Consider the following 20,984-nt stretch of genomic DNA (forward strand, 5'->3'; position numbering starts at 1 on the left):
TGAAAAAAAAGAAAAGAGAGAAAGAAACAATGTCAAACTCCAAAGTCTAGGCAGTCACTCACAGTAGCTCAGAGCACAAGGAGCATGAAGCACAAAGACAGGGAGCTGTGCCTACTTGTGATGGGCAAAGCGGGAGAACATGTCTCGGATCTTCTGTTGCTTCTCATCCACACCTGGGGCCGTTTTCTTCTTCCCACGTGAGAGGCCAGACACCCGACACTTCTTGGCCCCTACACCTGAAGCAGAAACAAGGGATCGAACTGAAGCCTCAGAAGCTAACAAAAATTGCTGAACATTAGAGCAGAAAACAACCACACAACACAACACCAGAACATTGTTGAACAGAGTATGATTAGTTGTCTTTACTCCACAGGAGAACACAGGAAATTATTTTCCCTTCAAAATCAGTGCAAACAATATCTTTATCTGAAATTAATTTTGAAAGAGCTTTTTTTTCTTCTCTTAGCTTTTTCTTATATTAATTCAATTCACCCTCACAATAAGCTCTTGTCATTGATAAAGTTATATTATCAGCCCTTTTAATCAGTCACAAGACATGGTAATTCCCACAGCACTGGGCACACTACAAAATAAACCAGTTCCCATTTCCACTCGTTTGTTTTTTTTTGTAAACAAGAGAGAGAAAAAAGAAAGAAACAGTATTAAACTTAAGGTTCACCTGTAGGTGTTTTTGGTGTAGATCTGGGAGACTTAAGAGATGACTGAAACACACACCATATTATAATTACATATATATTCTGTAACAAAGTTTCTCTCACTCTCAGTCTTTCTATAAATGTGTATGGGTTTATACTACACATTACACTGTCACAATAAATACACTGAATGTAACAAATTTACAAACTAAAATGTTTAACAAATATGTTTAGAGAAAAGCACAGTTAAACTGTACATTTTAAAATAACATTGTTATCCACAGCACGTCAAAAAATGGCCCATGACATGATATGATCTGCAATGTTCTCTCAGTCTCAGGAAGGAAAATTAAAATCATGATACTAATTTCATTACAAATATGCAGTATCATTTCATTTGTGAGGCTATAACTAGTATCAATATATCACTTTTACTTTGTTGAAACATCAGCAGCAAAGAGGCAACAGTGCCAGAACTAAAATCATACATGGAAGCAGAAAACATACTGAAAAAAATTGTCTTTACCTATAGTGAGGAAACATCTTATGTAATACAACAGGAGAAAACTTAATGAGAGAAAAATGGTGGTTATTGAATTTTAATATCTTTTAAAATGACAAGGGAAAAAAAAAACGAGGCTTGGAAGTGTCCACTGTTTTTTAGGTTATTACCTGAGAAGTTGCCGGGCTGGTCTGGTCACTGTGGTTCCCACTTTTCCCTGACACACTGTCACAGTCCGTCAGATCCACAATGTCCTGACTGCCAGGAAAGCAGTCAGAATCAATGCTGTACAGATTGCTGTGCTGACTGCTGTCCATGTCTGCCACACTGCCCTCACTGACAGCTAGCTGTGAAATACTGTCACCATCATCCCCTTGCGACTGACTTGAAGTCAATCTTCTGCTGGACTGAGAAATATTACTAACAGCCTCCACAGAGTTTTGTGAAGCTTCGCTGCAGTCTCTTTGACTACCTGATGGCTCAAACTTTGGTGAAGGAATGTCTTCGTCTTCACATTTGGTCTCTGACTGTACTCGCTTGAATGGCTTGTTGCTGTTCGCATTGATGTGGACAAAGGATGAGAGGGTGGGAGTGCTGCTGGACTTTGAGAACTTGAAACCTGGCCAGCTGAATGCTGAACCTGGTGACAGTTTGCCTGACGTTTTTGACTGTGATGAAGATCCTTGCCTTAGTGAATCTGTCGATTTTGATGAATCATGTTGTGTCTTCTTGTCATTGCGGTAACAAAATTTGGATAACACAGACTTGTCTTTGGCTTCTAGAACTGGGGAGAATGATACATGCTCTATTTTATCTTTGGAAGTGGACTTGTCTACATCTGACTGATCTATCTTTGAAGAAGTCACTGAACTGTCATCAACAGAAGTTTCTTTTTGTGCTTTGCTGACATGGGCAGAACTTGACTTATTTTCAGTAGCACTGACTGCATCATCTTGATCGTTGTTTTCATGTACTGGAAGACTGCTAGTGGATAAAGTAGGTGTTGAAGAACTGAAGTACCTGAAAAATGCAGTAAAATCAATTTTTACTTTAGCTTATGCACCACTTCTTCAATATTTTCCCCCATAATAATTTCCACAATAGTTTCTCTATCTGTTGACATAATTTTGATGTCATTTCAGCTCATTTTTTTCATCATTGCATAATATCACAATATGCTTAAACTCTTTAAGACAAGCACACAAATATCACATTATCAGGGCTATCAACATAAGACAATAACATACATGCCTAATGTTCACAATGGTTAAAAACATGTCACCAACACACCCAACACCCAGTCACAACAATACCTCTGATTAACAGTCTATGCTTGTAATCAATGTAAAGGAATTTTCTTATCCACTGAGGCAGAGTGGTTATTTGCACAGTGCTAGTCTGCACCAGTGGGTCACAGTATAGTATGTATAATGAAACAGAGGAAGGCAGCCAGAGTACACTAACAGGATCCCAGGAGGGCTAATTCGTCATAGTACTGATGGTGTGCGCATTACCCAGGTGAGAGACCTGGTATCTCACAAGGAATGTAAACCCCAAACTTCCAGCAATGGTGATACTGAGTGATAGCAATGTTCATCAATCCACCGCTGACAAGGTAATCTTTAGAGAAAACCGAGCAGTTAAACTCAAAGCAGACATAACATGTCCCTACCTGCTTCTGACCTCCACCTTCACATTGGGTAAAGCAGGAGCATCTAAGCTGAACTTGGCCCTCCTGGCTAAGGCAGACACTGCAAACTTGTTCCTTCTGGGAGCCTTGCCATTTTCTTTTTCCTCAGGCATCGCAGCCACAGCTGATTCTTGATCAATCAAAGAGAGAGCATCATCGGCTGTCATGACAGGTTTGCGATGCGCCTGATTGGACAACTTGGACGGTGACAGCACCTGTTTCTTGGCTGTTTGCTGTGAATTCACATCAACAGTGTCTTCATCACTATCAGCAAGCTTGGGAAGTTTGGATGGCACATGTGTTGATGGATCCAGCGCAAGTTCGTCTGAATCTTTCCTCCTCTTTCTTTGAACTTTGGGTTGAGAATACAGGTCTGTCAGTTCTGTATCCGTCTTCACGTCAATGCTATCAATCACTGCAAAAATCAAAATTGTTTCATTTATACTTCAGATGTAAATGCTGTTTCCTTCATATTTTTCTTTTCAAAGATCATGAAATAATATCTGATTCATAATTCTCCAGGACATGTGGTGCTAAACTGACAAGTGTGCCACACGCACCATAAGGGGCATAATACTATCATTTACTTTTTTATACTTGAAAAATTAATTCACAGAAACTGCTACCTCAAAGAGCACAAAATAAATGAATGCATGCAAAAACTGTCTACATGAGCATATATATAAAGTGTTTACAATATAAAAACCTTAAAAGACAAAAAAGAACCCTCCCAAAAAAAGCAAAACGGCAGCTACCTTAACTTACCTGCCAAACATCAAATGTGTCATACTGACATTAACTTAGCAAATCATCTGTTAGCGTTACCATATACATCTGACCAAACTTTTTACATTGTAGAACCTGCCATTAACTTCCAATTCACTGAGAAACAAGCAAACTCCGGTGCCAACCTTCTCGGACACGTTTCACAGGACTTCGCTTTGTCACAGTGTTTTTCACTTGCACTTCTTTGCCTGCCAAGCAAGGTCTGTGGGAATCAGCTTCTTCTGCTTCCGTCTTTGACAGATCTGTCTTGGACAGAGGTCGGTATCCGGGATTCCAAATGCTGAGCATGTGTCGCTTGTCACTTTGTTTCTTGGAGTGCTTGGGCTGTGAACAATATGATAGTTCAAAACAGTCTCAGAAACAAATTTTCAACTTTGCCATCTTATCTCTGTGATCAAGCAAAATGCAATACATGTATCAGAAAAAACATCTAACCTTTAACTAGTATCAATGATTGTCATTCTGTTATATATATGTTCTTTACAAAGGATGAAATATAAGCATGTAACACTTTTAACAGAAGACTTGCACACATCATTTTAATTTTTACTGACTCAAGCTCGGGTGGTTGTCAGAACTTATTTGACCACACATGAGGCACTCTGGATTTATTCCCACAATAAGGTGATCTGAATGGATGCTGAGAACAAAAAAACAACAAAAAGCCTTGCAAAAGAACCATGTAGCTCAGGTCATACATGTAAACAAATGGAACAGGGCAGACAGTGGATGAAGCGATCAGATGGATGAAAGACAGGAGGGAAAGAGAAAGAAACAAAGACACAGAAGAGTTTCAGTCAATACTTTATTACCACAAATAATATCTATGAAGTTAACTGAAAAACTATAAGTGCTTGTGTACAATTTTGTCAGCAATGACAATCTCTTTTTTAATTTATTTTTTTAACCCATTTTTCCAGCCAGTTTCTAGGAAGAAATCCTCCTGTGAAGTATGTTAGAGAACAGTTTTTTGTCAACAGATAATACAATGAGTCCACACAAATCATCATCATTTTATTGTTCAATTTCTAAACAGTCTTATTTCGCAATAAGTATAACCTATTTTATTTCGTCCACACAAATCATCATCATTTTATTGTTCAATTTCTAAACAGTCTTATTTCGCAATAAGTATAACCTATTTTATTTCGAACATGTCAGAATACAAATATGAGATCCTCTTAAATTTGTTCGGCCCTTTTTGCAATTCCAGTTTATCTGCAGCTTTATAATAATAACCAACACAGACATGTATAAGCGAACAACACACACACCAGGTAAAACTCACAATATATGTATGTGGATCAAAGTCTGCAATCTTCTCATGGGTGTGGATGTCCACATTGCCCAGCGCAATCTGCAGGGCCAGCTGATTGGAGAAATAGGGACCAGCATACCTCAGCTCCTCAATCTCAACCTCAGGTAGGTATGGGGTCAACGGGCACAATCTACCTGTGCGAGGATCAAAGGCCAGTTGGTAGAGGAACGTGTTGTCCGCACGTATGAAGCCGTCAATGTAGTCATCCGTGACCACCAAACTCATCTTGAGGTAGGACGGTATCTTCCTAAGCAACTGCAAGGATAGTGTGCAAAAAGGAACGAAAATAATTATGGCAATAAGCTGAATAACACTGTTCACTCATCACCCACATTCATCATGACAGGGAAGACACAAGCAACGATTGTGTACTAACTGTGGTGAACAGTCTTTGTAGCAGAATCATATAACATGTGTTTTGGTGATTCACTGATTAACACAGATACTGAAGTACTTGATTGATGTGTCATTTGATATCCAGTGTGTCCAATACGTCATTATCAAAATCAGTCACATAAATTACGTCACCCACCCATTCACCTTTATCAATGTTCTGTTGAACATGTGATTCAGCATAATCATTTTTCCTTTCTTGAAACAGTGCTGAAGAGGTACATTTAATCCAAACATCTTTTTTAAAAAAGAACTTAACAGTTTTACTTTTAGTATTAGAAAAAAATTATCTTACTTAATAATATGTAGACATATATATATGCACACAAGGGTGTGAGAATCTGCAAAGTGTGCACGCACAAATAGACAAAAAAACTCACCTCAAAACTTGGTATGAAAATCTGCAATGAGTGTGCAGGCACCCACATACACACACACACACAAACACAATCTGCAAAGTGTACACACACACACAAAACCTCTAAACGTGGCGTGAAAATCTGAAATGCGCACTCACACACACAAAACTAAAACCAAAAATAATAAACTCAAAACTTAAGTCACACTTAGCACTACTTTACCTGTCTAATATCTGTCTGCCTGGCCACCTTGAAGACCTTGCATGCCTTAGCCAGCCCTATACCTGGCAGTGAGGGCAGGTAGTCACAGCCAGACAGGATGCACATGTAACGAAACTTTTCAAAGGTGTAAAATCCATCCTGGATGTCCACCACTTCATTCAGCCGTGACTGCTCAATCAGCACTCCGTTCCCAAAGAAATCCATTTTGAAGATAACCTGCCACATATTGCAGGTAGTTCTTTACTTTATCAGTGATTTTAAAGCATTACCTGCAATATAATAAACCAGATCTACTAATGTCTTTGTATGCTACATGTAAAGCACATCTTTTTTGTAATGTTTTGTATTGCACTAAATTACTTTCTTGTCACAACACAGTAACATGAGGAATTTGAATTAAGTGGCAATATGAAATTTGGACTATTTTTCTCCAGGAAAATGTTCCTATTTTAGGGGATGGGTCTGAGGCAGAGTGGTTTTGTTAAGTGTGTGTGTGTGTGTGTGTGTGTGTGTGTGTGTGTGTGTGTGTGTGTGTGTGTGCAGATGCTTTAAGGACGTGCATACAATCTTCATACACATAATATACATGTCAATGGCACACACAGTCACACTACTAGCATGGACAGCTGCCAAACAAAAGTTTTAACTGCAGAGGGTAAAAAATACAAAAGAATCCTAAGACATTCACAGAATAGTAACCATACAAAGAACTACCACAAATGAATGGAGACACACTTTTTCACAGCCAAACAACAGCAAATCGGAGTCCTCTGTGATGATGACCTGAGCGATGCCAGCCTTGTTGAGGTAAGCCAGCTGGGCATCTGCTTCATACGGCGCAACAATGCAATCCACTCCTCGGGCTCGACATGCCTGCATTGCCATCCACAAGAGAATAAAAATAAGTCAAATAATCACTTTCAGTTTAACAAAACAAAAGCATTATGACAAACCATTCTAAGTTACTTTGCTATAATTCACTGTTACCTCATTTGTGCACTGGTACCACAAAGTCAAGCATCATCTTTCAAAGTGGACATCCCTGAATAAGTTTCAGATGATGATTTATCAATAGCAAAGCACTTTGATACATGACAAATAACTGTTTAGACTGCACTTTCATTACATTCTATTGCTGCAATTTATAACTGACTGTTAAACAAACAGACTGGGCGCAGACATGATTACAACTAACAAGAATGCTTACTTGTTATTGTATGAAAAACAATATATATATATATATAATAGTCTTGCAACTTACATTCATAAGCTGCAGAGCCATTTGTGGAGTGATATCAACACAACGCTGCAGACACTCTTTAGCTTCTTGTCGTTTTCCTTCCCTCAACAGCTGGGCCGCTTTCTTTCGGTTCACTTCACGTCGTCTGAAAAGGAACAAATGAGTATTATATTTCAAACTAAAAAACTTTGTCAGGCAATTATATAATAATTACTGCATACACTATATGTAAAAGACTATAATTATTACTTTTTTTCCCTAAAAATATGTATGCAAAAGCACATCTAACTGAAGGCTCCCATATGGAGTTCAAAAGAAGTTGTTAGACGCAACTTATTCACGACCTGACATAACTAGTAAACATCATTATAATATCAGGGCGGCTGCCATTCTTAGTTACTATGCTGTATCGCCAGTCAAGTCCATGCATTTTCAGCAACACAACATTTAAGTCTAAAAATATGTTCACTATCTACAAAGGAACATACTGTATTAGTATATAGGGTGATTTGAAAGCACGTTGCAGTTGCACAGTAAACAGTGAATGTCATTGTGTGGTCAAATAAGGCAGCAAAGAAATTGTTTCAAGGAGTGTAGCAGTGAGAACAAAAACTGTAATACGCTTATTCCAAATTTGAAAATCTATTAATTTAGTAAACACCACATCCGACTAACAGCAGCATCAAAAACTTTCTCTGTGAAAGCATTTGTAACTTCCATTAAATTTTAACATAAAATACCAAAAGAAGATACTATTTTTTTGTCATTTTACATAGTAACATTTTTCTATAAATTCTAACATTGTATTGGTATAACCAATTTTGAATATTAGCAAAATTTCAGAGAACTTCTTTAAAAAACAACAACAAACAAACAATAACAAAGTCAAACAAAGGCTTATTTCAAAACAGTTATTTAAAACCGGAGATCCTATTGGCTTATTTTCCCTCAAAAAAAAAAAAAAAAAAATCTAAATCATAACTCCTGAAAACAAACCTCTAGGGTACAGGAATATGATGTATGTGAATTCTTCAACCTCTTGACTTACTCTCTTCGGGAGACTTCCACGTCTTTCTTTGAAGGCAAGTGGCACCCATCAAAGACCAGAATAGGTTTGAGATCATTACGAAGAAGGCAGTCCACATACTTCATGCAGTAGTAAACATACCTGAAAATATTGCACACAGCTATCAAATGCACATCTCTGCATTTCGAAAGTTCGTTGTAATTCACAATATTTCAATTCATACTGATATTTAACCACAAAAATATGAGTTTGCATATTAAAAGATGACCCAATATAAATCATTCAAAGCATGCACAAACATAAATGAAAAAGGAATCAAACATCATTTATCAAAATTTTCCCTAAAAGTAAAACATCAGAAAGTATTCCATTTATCTATAAAGATAATAAGAACATTTTCATTGTCATTTTTCATGACAATGAAAACACGAGTCTTAGCTAAATACCAGTTAGACTAGAAGGCACTAGTAACATGACTTACAGGATCAAACCCAAGATGGAGCCCTTCACAGCTTCAGACTGAAATCCAGCAATGTTGATCACCACATTAAATGAACTAGAATAAAAACATGAAAAACTCAGCAAGCAATTATATTTCTATTCCATAAACTGTCTCATGGACTGCTGTTTTTAATTACAGATAATGAGATATGAATTCAGCTGTTTTTTTCTTACATTAGGCATTCAGAATAAATTTCTGTGGCAACCACATCACTTATTTCTTTATTGAATTACAGTGTTACACAATACATTCCAGTCTGCAAAGCTGTTCTTTCAAAACAAATTTGTGCTCATAAAGAGCCAAAGCCACTTTCTGAACTGAACAGATAATGAGAAAATTAGTTAATAAGTTACCCTCGCATGTGAAAATCATTAACTAAATATATTTGTTTAACAAGCAGTGGCCTGCATTCTCTCATTCAATAAAACTACATACTATGGATCTGGAAGTCATTTAAAAAATATTAAAATATATAAAAAAAGAAAGAAATCAATGACATGTTCAGCTGCACATTGCATGCAGTCATACTTACTGTTCAGTCTTCTCTCCAAGTGCTAGTTTTTCAGCACAAGAGAAAGCCCCTTTGTGCAACCAGCAGTAGGCATCAATGGCAACTGTGCAGCCTTTGAATTGGGAGATGTTCACTGGTGTGTGAATTTTTTTCAGAAATGGTAGCAGTCCTTGAATACCCATGACTCTTGAGATGCCAACTGGAGTCCAGTTACCCAAAGACTTAAATCATCTGCTTCCCTGCTTGTACTTCTGAGTGAACTGCATCTAATCTGTTGAATGAAACAGTCATCATAGCACTGAGCATGTTAAAACCCTACTTACTGGGACAACAGCAACAAGTGTTTACTAACTATTAATAGGCACAAATAATTTGATTGATTGATTGATACAGATACTTATATTGCGCCTGTTCTCAGTCGGAGACCAAGCTCTAAGCGCTTTACTAACACTGGGTCATTTGCACATCAGGCTGCCTACCTGGGTAGAGCCGACTTGCTGACACCTGCCACTGAGTGCTCATCATTCGTTTCCTGTGTCATTCAATCAGATTTCAGGCACACACACATACACACTCAGTCAAACATTTTACGTGTGTGACTGTTTTGTTCATTTACCCCACCACGTAGGCAGCCATACTCCGTTTTCAGGGTTGTGTATGCTGGGTATGTTCTTGTTTCCATAACATAAAGAATAAACAATAATTTACAAACTTAATCATATTTGTAATAAACATAGCACAAAGAACAAAATACTACTAACAATATATTATGATCACTATGGTACAATAAATGTACCAGTTCCAAGAAAATCAAATTTGATAACTGATCACACTTGTCAAAAACTTAAATAACACTAACAGACCTGTAGCTACGTTAGCTCTAGCACTAATTAGCTACTAGTCTTAGAAACATTAACTTGATTAAGCCTGTTGCTTTTTTAGTCCCCCCACCCCCTTCCCTCCAGCTGACTTTAAAAACTGGTTATTTTACACAAAGGCATAACATGTTTTGGGGTCTTGCTCATCTTCGGAAAGAGTTGGTAGAAATAGGCAATGACTGACACCATCTGCTGTGCAGCAGTACCAGTAGCAAGCAGATGGCTGGGGAGATGTCAGGGCTACCTGCTTTATTATACATTGTGTAGGTTCTGCAGCAGCTTTTCTACACCAGCAATGGAAATCTCCATGGTCAAGGTGGGGCCTTTCTCCCAAATCAGACATGCCCTGAACTGTTCATTCATGACGTCTGCCTTCTTCCTCAGCATAACAGCACAAGCTCATGTCATCATTTCATTGACAGGATTGAGTCACATTCACTTTGTCATCATGCACTGATTTTATATTTTGTGTCCAAACTGATTCTGCATTCTCAGTATATTCTATTATCTTTTTACATCATCCAGACGACCTGAATAATCACTGTCCTCTGTGGTTTACCATAAACATATTCAGAATCCATTCTAAGGTCTGCAGAAGCTGATCTTAAAACAGATCTTGCACTGTGTTTAACGGTCTGTAACTAAGTATACCAGGCATTGAATATCACATTATGAGCTGGTTCTGCCACCCCAAATATCCAACCATTCGTTGTGTATAACTGCAACACTGCTTACTACAATGCCGACATCAACTGGTAGATGGTGCATTTCTGGTAACTGCCGTACGTGCTCGAAACTTGAACGCTTGATCGATACGTATACATACATGAAACAGTACTGTTTTGAAGGACTGTGTCAGCTGACGGGACAGGAGCTTTGTGAGCCATTGCAGTGACCTACCAAGTGCAATAAGCTGATAATAAAAACATCTAAATCTACAGCACAGCAAACATAGTTTAATGATAACCAGCAGCGTCTCGCAACATTCTTACCCATAAAATATACCGCTGGGTCCTGTGTTCTGTCAGCTTTCGTGTCTCGTCTTTCCCGCGTTGCCAGTAGTGTAAATAGTTTCGTATTAGCTCAAAGCTCAAAGGCCTTACTAGATATTTTTCATGTCACTGTCATAAATATTTTTGAATGAAATGTTAAAATTGTTATCAAAAAAAAGGTTACGTGTCGGAGTCTACATTTCATTTCGAAACTACACTTACATAGACAACAAGATGGCGAACATGGCTACGTCGTCGTCAAATCCACACAGCACTGAGGTGTCAATCGACCTCACAAATGTTGGCCCACCTCCAGTGAACAGAGCCCATGAAATCAAAAGTCCTCCCTCTCCGGATGCGTTTCAATTTGTGCCACAGAATCTTGGAGGAGGTTCGTTTCCCTCTCTCTCTCTCTCTCTCTCTCAGAACCTTATTTTTGTTGTTCCTCTAGTTGTTGTGGTTGTTCTGCTTTTCCTTCTTCTGGAAGTTCTACTACTACTTCTGCTGCTATCGCTACTACTTTGACGACAACGACCGCTACTACTTCTACAAAGTTCTACTACTTGTTCCAACTACAACCAGTACTACTACTCTGATTTCCTTAACTTAGTTCTGCAGTTTTGCAACCAACCTCAGTATTGTTTGATTATGGGGTTTTGGTGAGAAGCTAAGAAAGGGGAAGATGGGAGGGAGGTGAAGTTTAGTGGAAGAATGGTGGAAGTCCAAGAAAGCCTCTAGAGAGCAAACAGGAGAGAGAAAGAGTAGATCTTATAAATGATACAGTGACAGAAATCTTTTTTCATTTGGTTATGAAATTGATATCAAGTTCCTAACAGTATATTTGTTAGGTTTTTACTATTAGGCCCATCACATATGGGGCATCAAGTTTTAGGCATCAAGTATAAAATTTCATGAAGAGCCTCATGTGCAAGCTTATCACTATATCAGGCAACAAATGTCAGGCACAGGGCATCAAGACTGATGACGTCTGGTGTCATGACGCCTGATTAGAATGTGCCCTATTCCCATGCTGCAAAAGCAAGGTTGTTGCGAGGAACAACCAGTCAGAATCTAAATGACGCCTGCTGCTTGTCATTTGTGTGCGAGCTCCACACCTCAGTGCGGGTTTCAAGCATTCTCACTACAACGAAGCCAGGTGTAAATAAATGATGTGCAGCCTATGCTGACACCCTAGATAATGTGCCGAACCCAACCTTTATTCGGCTGTGCTGATTGCAGGCAGTGTTGAAGGGTCCATCGCACCTCAGGCAGCTCCAACAGGTGGCACCGGATATGGAGTGCGGAAAAGAGGTGCAGCATCAAAGTTCCTGGAAAATCGTGGGTTTGGGTGGCTGCTGGAAGAAGATGATGCTGAGGAGGAGGAAGACCAAAGGCCACTTTTGTGAGCTGCTTGTTATATAACAGATTGCATTCTTTTCTTCTTTTTATAAGAAATTATTTTGCCCTTTTATTTGTTTGATTTGTTTTGTTATATATAAAATTATATTCCTTCAAATGTGAGCCAAAGTGGTGCACTTTTTTTTTTTTACCCCTTGTACTTTCTGACATAGGTGTGTGTGTGTGTGTGTGTGTGTGTGTGTGTGAGAGAGAGAGAGAGAGAGAGAGAGAGAGAGAGAGAAGGTATTTTGATTATTTCTTGTTGTTTCTGTCTAAGTGTGTCAGTTTGTAGATGGCATTTTGATCCCAGAATCTTGACCTAAGGCACCCTGTACAGACTGGTTTCATTCTCAGTTTCATTTGTTTAATTTGAATTGTTCCTCCTTTTTCTATTTATTTCAAAATGTACCTCAAACAGACTTTGCTTACGGCAGTTCAAGTACAAACACCAAAAGTGAAACATATGGTGACATGATTAAGAAAATATGTGACATTTTGTGAACCTGACTGGATGTTCTCATAAATGGCCTCTGGTCACTGGTCCCATAACCGGACTTGGTCGTGGGGGCATTGCACTGCTGAACACATTACTGTCTCCATATCTGGTGGTCATTTGTTAGATCTGTTGTCATTACAGTTTGTAAATGACATCCACGCATTATAATTTTTCTGATTCCGTCTGTTTGTTTATCATTTTTCAGGGAGGAGCTGGATATCGACATGAAGGACATTTTCTACAAAGTGCGCTGTGTGATGTTCCCTTTGCCACAGTTGGGCTTCAACAGACACATCCTCCGGGAGTCACCTGACTTCTGGGGTCCCCTTCTGATCATCCTGCTGTATGCCCTGGTCTCCTTGTATGGGCAGTTTAGAGTGAGTCTCATTCAATCCTTTATCTTTGTCTTACATTTGTTGGATGCCCCAGTCTCTCATTAATCTTTTCTCTTTGTCTCGCATTTTAACTCCACTTATTCTATTCTTTGTGTCAGTTAAATCTCAAATCCAGCACTTCTCTTCTTCCTCTTTGTTAAGTGTATTTATGTTATTTATGTAAAGATCAGCTTTTCTTAATGTTGACCATGATATATATACATATATTTTTGTTTTGTTTGTTTGGTTGGTTGGTTTTTTGGGGTGTTTTTGTTTGTTTGTTTTGTTTTGTTTATCGCTGTTTCTGCCCTACTGTCTCTGTTTTGTTGTATTTTCATATATTTACAGGAATTTGAGAAAAAAGTAATATTCTGATTTTATGAGAAATACTCAGAAGAAGTGATGACTTCTTTGGCAGAATTTCAAAATTCATTTGCAGCATTTTTTTGTACTGCCACACAGCCAGTGAAATTATTTCAGTGTTGTGATCACTGATAGTTATAATGATGTTTTTTTTTGTTTGCTGTTGGTGTTTTCAAATGAACTTTGGGTATGTGAACAGGTGGTATCCTGGATCTTGACCATCTGGTTGTGTGGGTCTTTCATGGTCTTCCTGATGGCCAGGGTGCTGGGGGGTGAGGTGAGTCACCTTTGTGGTGTAATGGAATGTTTTCTGAGTCACGTTCAGATGGTTTGTTCAGAAAGGCCTTGGCCCATCATGAACAGGGTGATGGGGAAACTTGTACAAGACAGAACAGATCTATACAACAAATGGTAATTAAGCACAGCTTGGTTAGTGACAAAATTTTGAACTTGAAGACTTTGTACAAATAAATTTGAAACTGACTTCTTCTTGACATGAGGTCATGAGTAAAATTAGTTTAAACAAAGAACAGTAATATTTTTGTGGTGTTGTTCCAAAGGTTGTAACCGGACAACAAAACATGAGATGGTAATTTATTTTCTTTTGCATTTTGTGCATAAAAGACAAACAGATCATGATCACTATGCAGTCCTTAGTGAAAATCGTGAATAGCTATAAGATAGCCCGAACCTAAACCTTGTCCTAAGATACTATAAGAATTGAAAGCAGTGTCATCACATGTGAGCCTCTAAGCTGTATCTTGTATATGGGGTGATAACATAATAACTATTTTCTAAACTTTGGTGTGCAGGTCACATACTCTCAGTGTCTGGGTGTCATTGGTTATTCAGTATTACCACTGGTGCTGGTGGCTACAATCCTCCCATTGGTCAGCTCTTTGTTTTACCTTAGTAGGGCTCTGCAGGTGAGAAGAGTGCATCTTTGTATCTTATGTGTTGTGCTTCTTTAATCTGTACGAGTGTGTAAGCAAGCATGAATGTGTGTGTTTGTGTGTGTGTGTGTGTGTCTGTCTGTCAGTATGTTTGTGTGTGTGTCTGTGTGTGTGTGTGTATGTTTAGAACTGAAACTGATCACAGTACACATCTGTACAAAAATCAAAGGGCAAACCATTTATTTTGGGATATGTCTGTTCATCCCTAAAGATGTGACAAACGATGGGTAAATACTGAGATATCTGCAATTATGCAGTCTCATCATGAGCTGAATATTCATTCATATTTTGTTTTGACAGAATTTCTTTGCAAGTGCAGTTGTAATCCTCCTAAATGTCTTTTTCCTTACAGTATATGTATTTCATTGAAAGTGCTATGGTGTAATTGTGTTTTGTGTTTGTGTGTGTGATTTGTGAGTGTGTGTGTGTATGTATTTTATCACACAGAGAAATCTGTTGTGATAAAAAGAAATACAAATACAAATACAAATGATATGTTGTTGCACGAGGCGCATGGGGCACTTGAGTGAACATTTATTTTAGTGGAGTGATGGTCTAGAGGTAACGCGTCCGCCTAGGAAGCGAGAGAATCTGAGCACGCTGGTTTGAATCACGGCTCAGCCACCAATATTTTCTCCCCCTCCACTAGACCTTGAGTGGTGGTCTGGACGCTAGTCATTCAGATGAGATGACAAACCAAGGTCCCATGCTCAGCATGCACTTAGCGCACGTAAAAGAACCCACGGCAACAAAAGGGTTGTTCCTGGCAAAATTCTGTAGAAAAATCCACTGGGATAGAAAAAACAAATAAAACTGCACGCAGGGAAAAAAAAAAGGGTGGCACTGTAGTGTAGCGACGCACTCTCCCTGGGGAGAGCAGCCTGAATTTCACACAGAGAAATCTGTTGTGATAAAAAGAAATACATATATATATATATCTATATATATATATGCAATCAACAACCATCTACCTGAAGATCTAGTCATCAGCCCCATCCATATGTAATATTGTAATATGCAGCTTCTGTTCAAACGTGTGTGTGTGTGTGAGAGAGAGAGTTTGTGTGTGTGTGTAGTGCATGCATGTGTGAGTATGCACAAGTTTTTATATTGTTATGCACTTGTATGTATCCTAATTTCTACTGTATCTGTGTTTGTGTATGATTTTTTATTTATGTTCGTATCTTTCCATCCCCTTCCCCCCTCTCCTCCCCCCACTCCCCCGCCCCAATATTCATTTTGACCCCGGTACACTTGGTAATAAAGACATATTCTGTTCTATTTTATTATATATATCTCCAGAGATGAACACATCTCATGAATCTTGTGCATCCTGTTCATGTTGCAGTTACTGGGTGTGGTGTGGGCGTCATTCAGTGCAGGATCGCTGCTGTGTGTGGAGGAGCTGCAACACAAAAAGCCTCTCCTCTTTTACCCTGTCTTCCTTCTCTACATTTACTTCTTCTCTCTCTACACAGGTGTGTGAAACAGCATATTGTCTCTTTGCGAACTGTTCAAGACAAACCTCTTTGGTTGGATTCTTGCAACCTGGGTGAAAGAAGAAAGGGCTACATTTTTCGTTTCTCCATTCTGAGAAAAATTAATGTCAGTTTTGTCTTTGATATCATCATGAGATAGTAAGGCAAAGAATGTTTGGACTGTGTTTAATCCATCGTCAGTGTATTATGGTAATTATGATGTTTTTACTTTGCCACTTGGAAGTTATGGTGATACTTAGATATGCTGAAATTCTTAGGAAACAATATGTAGTCGGTGTATAATTTGGGCTTCAAAGTGTTTGAGGGTAAGTGGGGGTGTGTGGGGGAGTGGGGGGGAGCTGTGTGCTTGTCAGAAATGATAATAAGGGATGCAAAATTGAAATTACTGGTTAACAGTATTTGCAAAGACACATCTTCTGATCGCCGACTTTGCATTATGTAGTATTCTCATCACAGCAGATATTTTTCCTTGTGAAGTTCAAGCTGCTATACTTGTGTAGAGCACTCATTCAGTCAGATGTTTCTTTTGGTGTTTGTTTTTTCTTGTGTCTATGTATATTTATGTCTCTCTATATATATTGTTTACCTTTTTTTCACACAATTTTTCCAGTGGAAATGTTATGTTACCATGGGTTATTTTTTGTGTGCTTAGTTTATTTTGAACAGGAAACCTTGGTTTATCATCTCATCTGAACGACCAGCGCCAAATCACCACTCAAGATATAGTGGATGCAAAACAAACCAACAAAAAAAGAAAACATAGATTGTATGTATAACATGTATCTCGGACCTGAGGTCTTTCCCTCTTCCGAAGCACAATGCTGTAACAAAGTTAGTGAGTTTGTGGTCCATTTGTGCTGTGTGTGTGTGTATAAGAGAGAGAGAGAGAGAAACGGCTACCGTTGTTTGCCAGATTTTTTTTCATGTTTTATAATTTGTCATTTTGTCATTTTTTAAACCGAAGGAAATTAGCCATGTCCAGTTGGTGAGCGATTTCCTGGAGCTTTTTTTTCTTTCTTTCTTTATATAGTATACTTTTGCTCGGGTTTTGAAATATTTCTGATCAAGTAGTTGAATATATGTAGTTATGGGTGAACAGATGGAATGAAATAGTGCAGTAGTGATGGTATTTTTTTTAATTTTTTTTTTTTAATATTTAGTTTGTTTTCATATATGGTCAAAGCTGTTTAGAGCCTGCATTGTAAATCATGTGGGTGTTGACAGCAGGCATGTGGATAGCATGGTGATGTTGTAGATTAGATTAGAGGTCTTGATTTGAGGGATTTCAGATCTCATGTTGCCTATTTTCTCTTTTGTGGTTTATCTTTGTGCTCACATGCCTTGTCAAGATACGCCTTCATCTTGTGATTACAGATCTGTTTTTATTGAATGATCATCAGTATGAAATGAAGAATGCCATTAAAAATGTTTATGTTACATGTTTCAAAATGTTCAAGTTTGCAAAGAAAAGAAACAAATAATAATGATTTAAATATGTGTTCATATTCCATGTATTTTTTTAGTAACACTGAAAATATAACTTGGCTTTGTTGAAACAAAACCATAACACCCTCTCTGTAAAATGAGAATGGGCAAAATCAAACACATCTTTCACAAGAACTTTGGTGTGTGATGGGATTAAAATATTTTACTGCGCATCTGTGCCAATGATTGGGTGATGAGGCAGGAGGAATTATATCTGACAGTCCAAATATATAAAGGGCACTTTCGATTCTGATATTTGTCATTGGTAAATAAGTGTAGGAAGTTGGTTGACAAGGCCTTACTTATGTCACTTCCATTAGGAACCAGTATTGTGCACTTGTTGGAACTGACTGGTCATACTGTCAGTTTTGTCAGATGACAGTTTTCTGTTGATGATTACTGCCTCACTTAGAGAAACGATTCCTGTGTTGAGGGTTTAGAGACCAGTTCAAGGCAGTTCAGCTATTGATAGTTCATTTAAGGCAGTATAACTCCACAGAAACATTTCATTGATCAGAAATGTATTTTTGCAGGTTGGGTTGTTGTTTTTTTCTTGGGGGCAGGGATGCAGGGGAGGGGGTGGTGGAGGTGTTCTCAAACCAACAATATTAGCAAAATGAATTTGTTCCAGTTGCTGTTGTGGATCTGAAAATGACAGTGAGTTCACAAGTAGCTTAAAAGTTCAGTTTCTTTTGCAAGATTTGTCGACACCTTTTGCAAGATTTGTTGACAACTGCATGCTTTTTATTTATTTTATTTTATTAAAATTTTTTTTTTTTTTTTTTTACTAATTGTAATACGGACAGTGAGACTAGATAAATTTACTTGCAAACAAAAACCACTAAACATGTAGATGGTCTGTTTCATGCAATTGAATTCCAACAAACAATAATTCTTCCATTAAAATTAAAGTCAGCTCATTGATGTAAGATTGTAAAGCAATGCTCTTTTCATCAGAAATGGACACTGTCAGACTATCTGAGGATAGACTGGCACATCTGAGTTGTGATTTCTGGCACGTTTCATGCCCAGTCTGTCTGGACATTTTTTTTAGAAATCATCCTGTAAGTCTATGCAAATGACAAAGGTTGGTTCTATAATCTTTTACTGCAGTATAACTGTGTGGGTGATGATCGAGAATATTTGGAGTGTGAGAAATATGAGAGGGAGAGAGAGAAAATGAACACACTTCATTGTGATATTATTTGACAGAACACATTTTTACACATGTACTTGTGCTATTTTTCAGTGTAATGACAGCTCTTTCTCTGTACATATTTTGTGAAAATAAGCATGAGAATTGTATTGTGTCATGGTCATTTAGAACAATGGTCATATCATCCTTCAGTAATAAGGGCAATGTACATAGGGTTATCTGTTGGGTGTAATTTATACACAATATTTTGAATCTGTTCAGATGGTCATGCTTCAGAATATCACTGATGTTTGTGTGCCTAACTATAAACAAAGTGGTTTGTTGTTTTTTCTTAAATAATTCAGCATGATATACTGTGTCACATTCTGTAAATGCATGTAACTTCTGAATCATGAATGATAATGATTATGTCACCAAATCTTTCAAGAGAGAGACAGAGAATTGTGTTATGTTCTTTGTCACACATGGCACAGTACTGAGAGTTGAATCAAAGTGAAAAGGGAAACAGTTTCCAGAGCTTACTTTCAGCATGATGCTACATCATGCATCTCAACAACATTAACAGTTGTTTTCCACATTCTGAACAACGCCCAGTTTTCTTTCTTGCACTGATGCAGTATTTCCCTTTTTCAACGGCCTCTGCAGTTCTGGCAAGGTCTAAGTTGCTCATTTATTGGCAAAGACTTGCCCATTGTTTAATTAAAGGATAAGGTACTCGCCACTGTCTGTGACAGTGTCATTGTTGCCTTGGGTTCTTATTGTGGGTGCTTCCTTAAGACTGTGCACAAGACAGCAGTAATGATTTCTTCCTCTTTTCTCTCAGAATTAACTCCCTGACTCAAGATCCAGATGAGGAGGCAGATAGGGATGAGGGGGAGAGTAAGCAGAAATGAGGCATAGAGTATTTTGTTCCAGTTTGGAGTATTAAACTTGTGCTTACCTGGTTGACAATTTTAGCCATTTAGCTGCTGTAAAATAAGGTGTGACTTGTGAAGGTTTGACAGTGACTGGAATGAGCTATTCTCAGCATTACCTGTGTCCAAGTAATGTGCATGTAAGCAAAGGAATGTAAGGCTTCACCAATGTTTTTAAGGTATGTCACTTAATGCTGATACTTACTGGGGAAGTACTGTGCTTTTTTCTGAAATAAAAGATATTTTGGTATTGCCTGATTGAAATGGGAATTTGTATGTGTCAAACTTTTTTCTGAACAAAACATTTTGAGGTTTCTGTTTTCTTTCTAAAATCCAGTGATAGAACAAAAAGTTACTTGCTTGTCATTAGTTTGTAAAAAACTGTTTGTTTCATCCTAACATTAATCTTTCTTGCTGAATGGTTCAATTCTTCTTTTTGTGGAGTTCTACAGAACCGTCCAGGCCGCCATCAAATGGAATGGCTGAAAACATCTCCCAAACTGCACTCTGTGTCTGGTCAAAGTACATGGTCACACTCCTTGTTTAACATTTTCAAATAGACCCTAAATTATCACCAGTCCTCAATTTCACAGTTTTGACTGTTGAATCAATCTGTGTTTGTTCTGAAGTTTGTGACTGCAGAAGAAAGAAAGTTCTGGTAAAAGCCAGTTACCTAGACTCAGACACAATTATATTTATATTAGAAAATAGTTATTCAGAATGTATTTTTAATGGTGTGTACGCCAAAGCAATATAGCATGAAAAACCGTTTAACAAAATGATTGAACAGATCCATACAGCATTTACTTAAATAATTTTATGAATAAGAAATATTTTTTAATGAACTGTTACACTGACAAGAAAAATATCGCAAATAAGTAAATGCAGCAGAATTGCATGATCTTATGCATGTGTTTATATTTTCATCTGGCACATTACTTGACAAACACATACTCAACTGAAACAAAATTTGTTACCATGTATTTGACCAGAATCAGAACCAGAAAGATCCGACATAGACTACAATATTATTTTAATACTCTCACTTTATCATGACTTATGGTGCTGTCGGCAGGTACATACATATTTTCTTATTTCTGATTGTAACCTGCTCACTTTTTTTTGGCTGTGGGGAAGGGGGGAGGGGTTCTACAATTTGTATTTTAACCCAAAACGATACCAAGCATCCTGATAAAAAAACACAACAACAAAAAACCCCGATAAAATGAGTTATATATTGTGTAATAATGATTCACGGTTCGGCTTCAAC

General features: G+C 37.8%; 2 protein-coding genes across 2 annotated transcripts; one reads left to right on the top strand and one right to left on the bottom strand.

The window, feature by feature from the left end:
* Nucleotides 1-111: 111 nt before the first annotated feature.
* LOC143281736 (uncharacterized) lies at nucleotides 112-11,114 on the bottom strand. The gene is made up of 12 exons (XM_076587011.1): nucleotides 11,077-11,114; nucleotides 9,228-9,477; nucleotides 8,215-8,334; nucleotides 7,188-7,311; nucleotides 6,662-6,799; nucleotides 5,927-6,142; nucleotides 4,923-5,207; nucleotides 3,760-3,958; nucleotides 2,831-3,263; nucleotides 1,329-2,178; nucleotides 680-722; nucleotides 112-236 (listed from the first exon to the last, which is right to left on the bottom strand). Exons 2-12 carry the CDS (start codon nucleotides 9,386-9,388, stop codon nucleotides 112-114), a joined length of 2,694 nt encoding a protein of 897 aa, XP_076443126.1. The 5' UTR covers nucleotides 9,389-9,477; nucleotides 11,077-11,114.
* A 196-nt stretch (nucleotides 11,115-11,310) lies between these two features.
* On the top strand, nucleotides 11,311-19,964 carry LOC143281287 (protein YIPF4-like). Its single transcript, XM_076586423.1, has 6 exons — nucleotides 11,311-11,467; nucleotides 12,316-12,478; nucleotides 13,176-13,347; nucleotides 13,907-13,984; nucleotides 14,520-14,633; nucleotides 16,009-19,964. The coding sequence occupies exons 1-6, from the start codon at nucleotides 11,311-11,313 to the stop codon at nucleotides 16,144-16,146; spliced, it is 822 nt and encodes a 273-aa protein (XP_076442538.1). The 3' UTR covers nucleotides 16,147-19,964.
* The last annotated feature ends 1,020 nt before the right edge of the window (nucleotides 19,965-20,984 follow it).

The sequence above is a fragment of the Babylonia areolata genome, chromosome 4 (assembly GCF_041734735.1).
Source record: "Babylonia areolata isolate BAREFJ2019XMU chromosome 4, ASM4173473v1, whole genome shotgun sequence".
NCBI lineage: Eukaryota > Metazoa > Mollusca > Gastropoda > Neogastropoda > Buccinidae > Babylonia > Babylonia areolata.

Excerpts from the sequence above, each read along its gene's own strand:
- LOC143281287 (XM_076586423.1), top strand. The coding sequence starts at position 11,311 with ATGGCGAACATGGCTACGTCGTCGTCAAATCCACACAGCACTGAGGTG. Across the intron at positions 11,468-12,315 it reads GCCACAGAATCTTGGAGGAG|GCAGTGTTGAAGGGTCCATC; the intron begins GTTCGTTTCCCT and ends TGCTGATTGCAG. Across the intron at positions 13,985-14,519 it reads CCAGGGTGCTGGGGGGTGAG|GTCACATACTCTCAGTGTCT; the intron begins GTGAGTCACCTT and ends TTTGGTGTGCAG.
- LOC143281736 (XM_076587011.1), bottom strand. The coding sequence starts at position 9,388 with ATGGGTATTCAAGGACTGCTACCATTTCTGAAAAAAATTCACACACCA. Across the intron at positions 6,143-6,661 it reads TGTTGTTTGGCTGTGAAAAA|GTTATCTTCAAAATGGATTT; the intron begins GTGTGTCTCCAT and ends AATATGTGGCAG. Across the intron at positions 5,208-5,926 it reads GGCAGACAGATATTAGACAG|TTGCTTAGGAAGATACCGTC; the intron begins GTAAAGTAGTGC and ends CTATCCTTGCAG.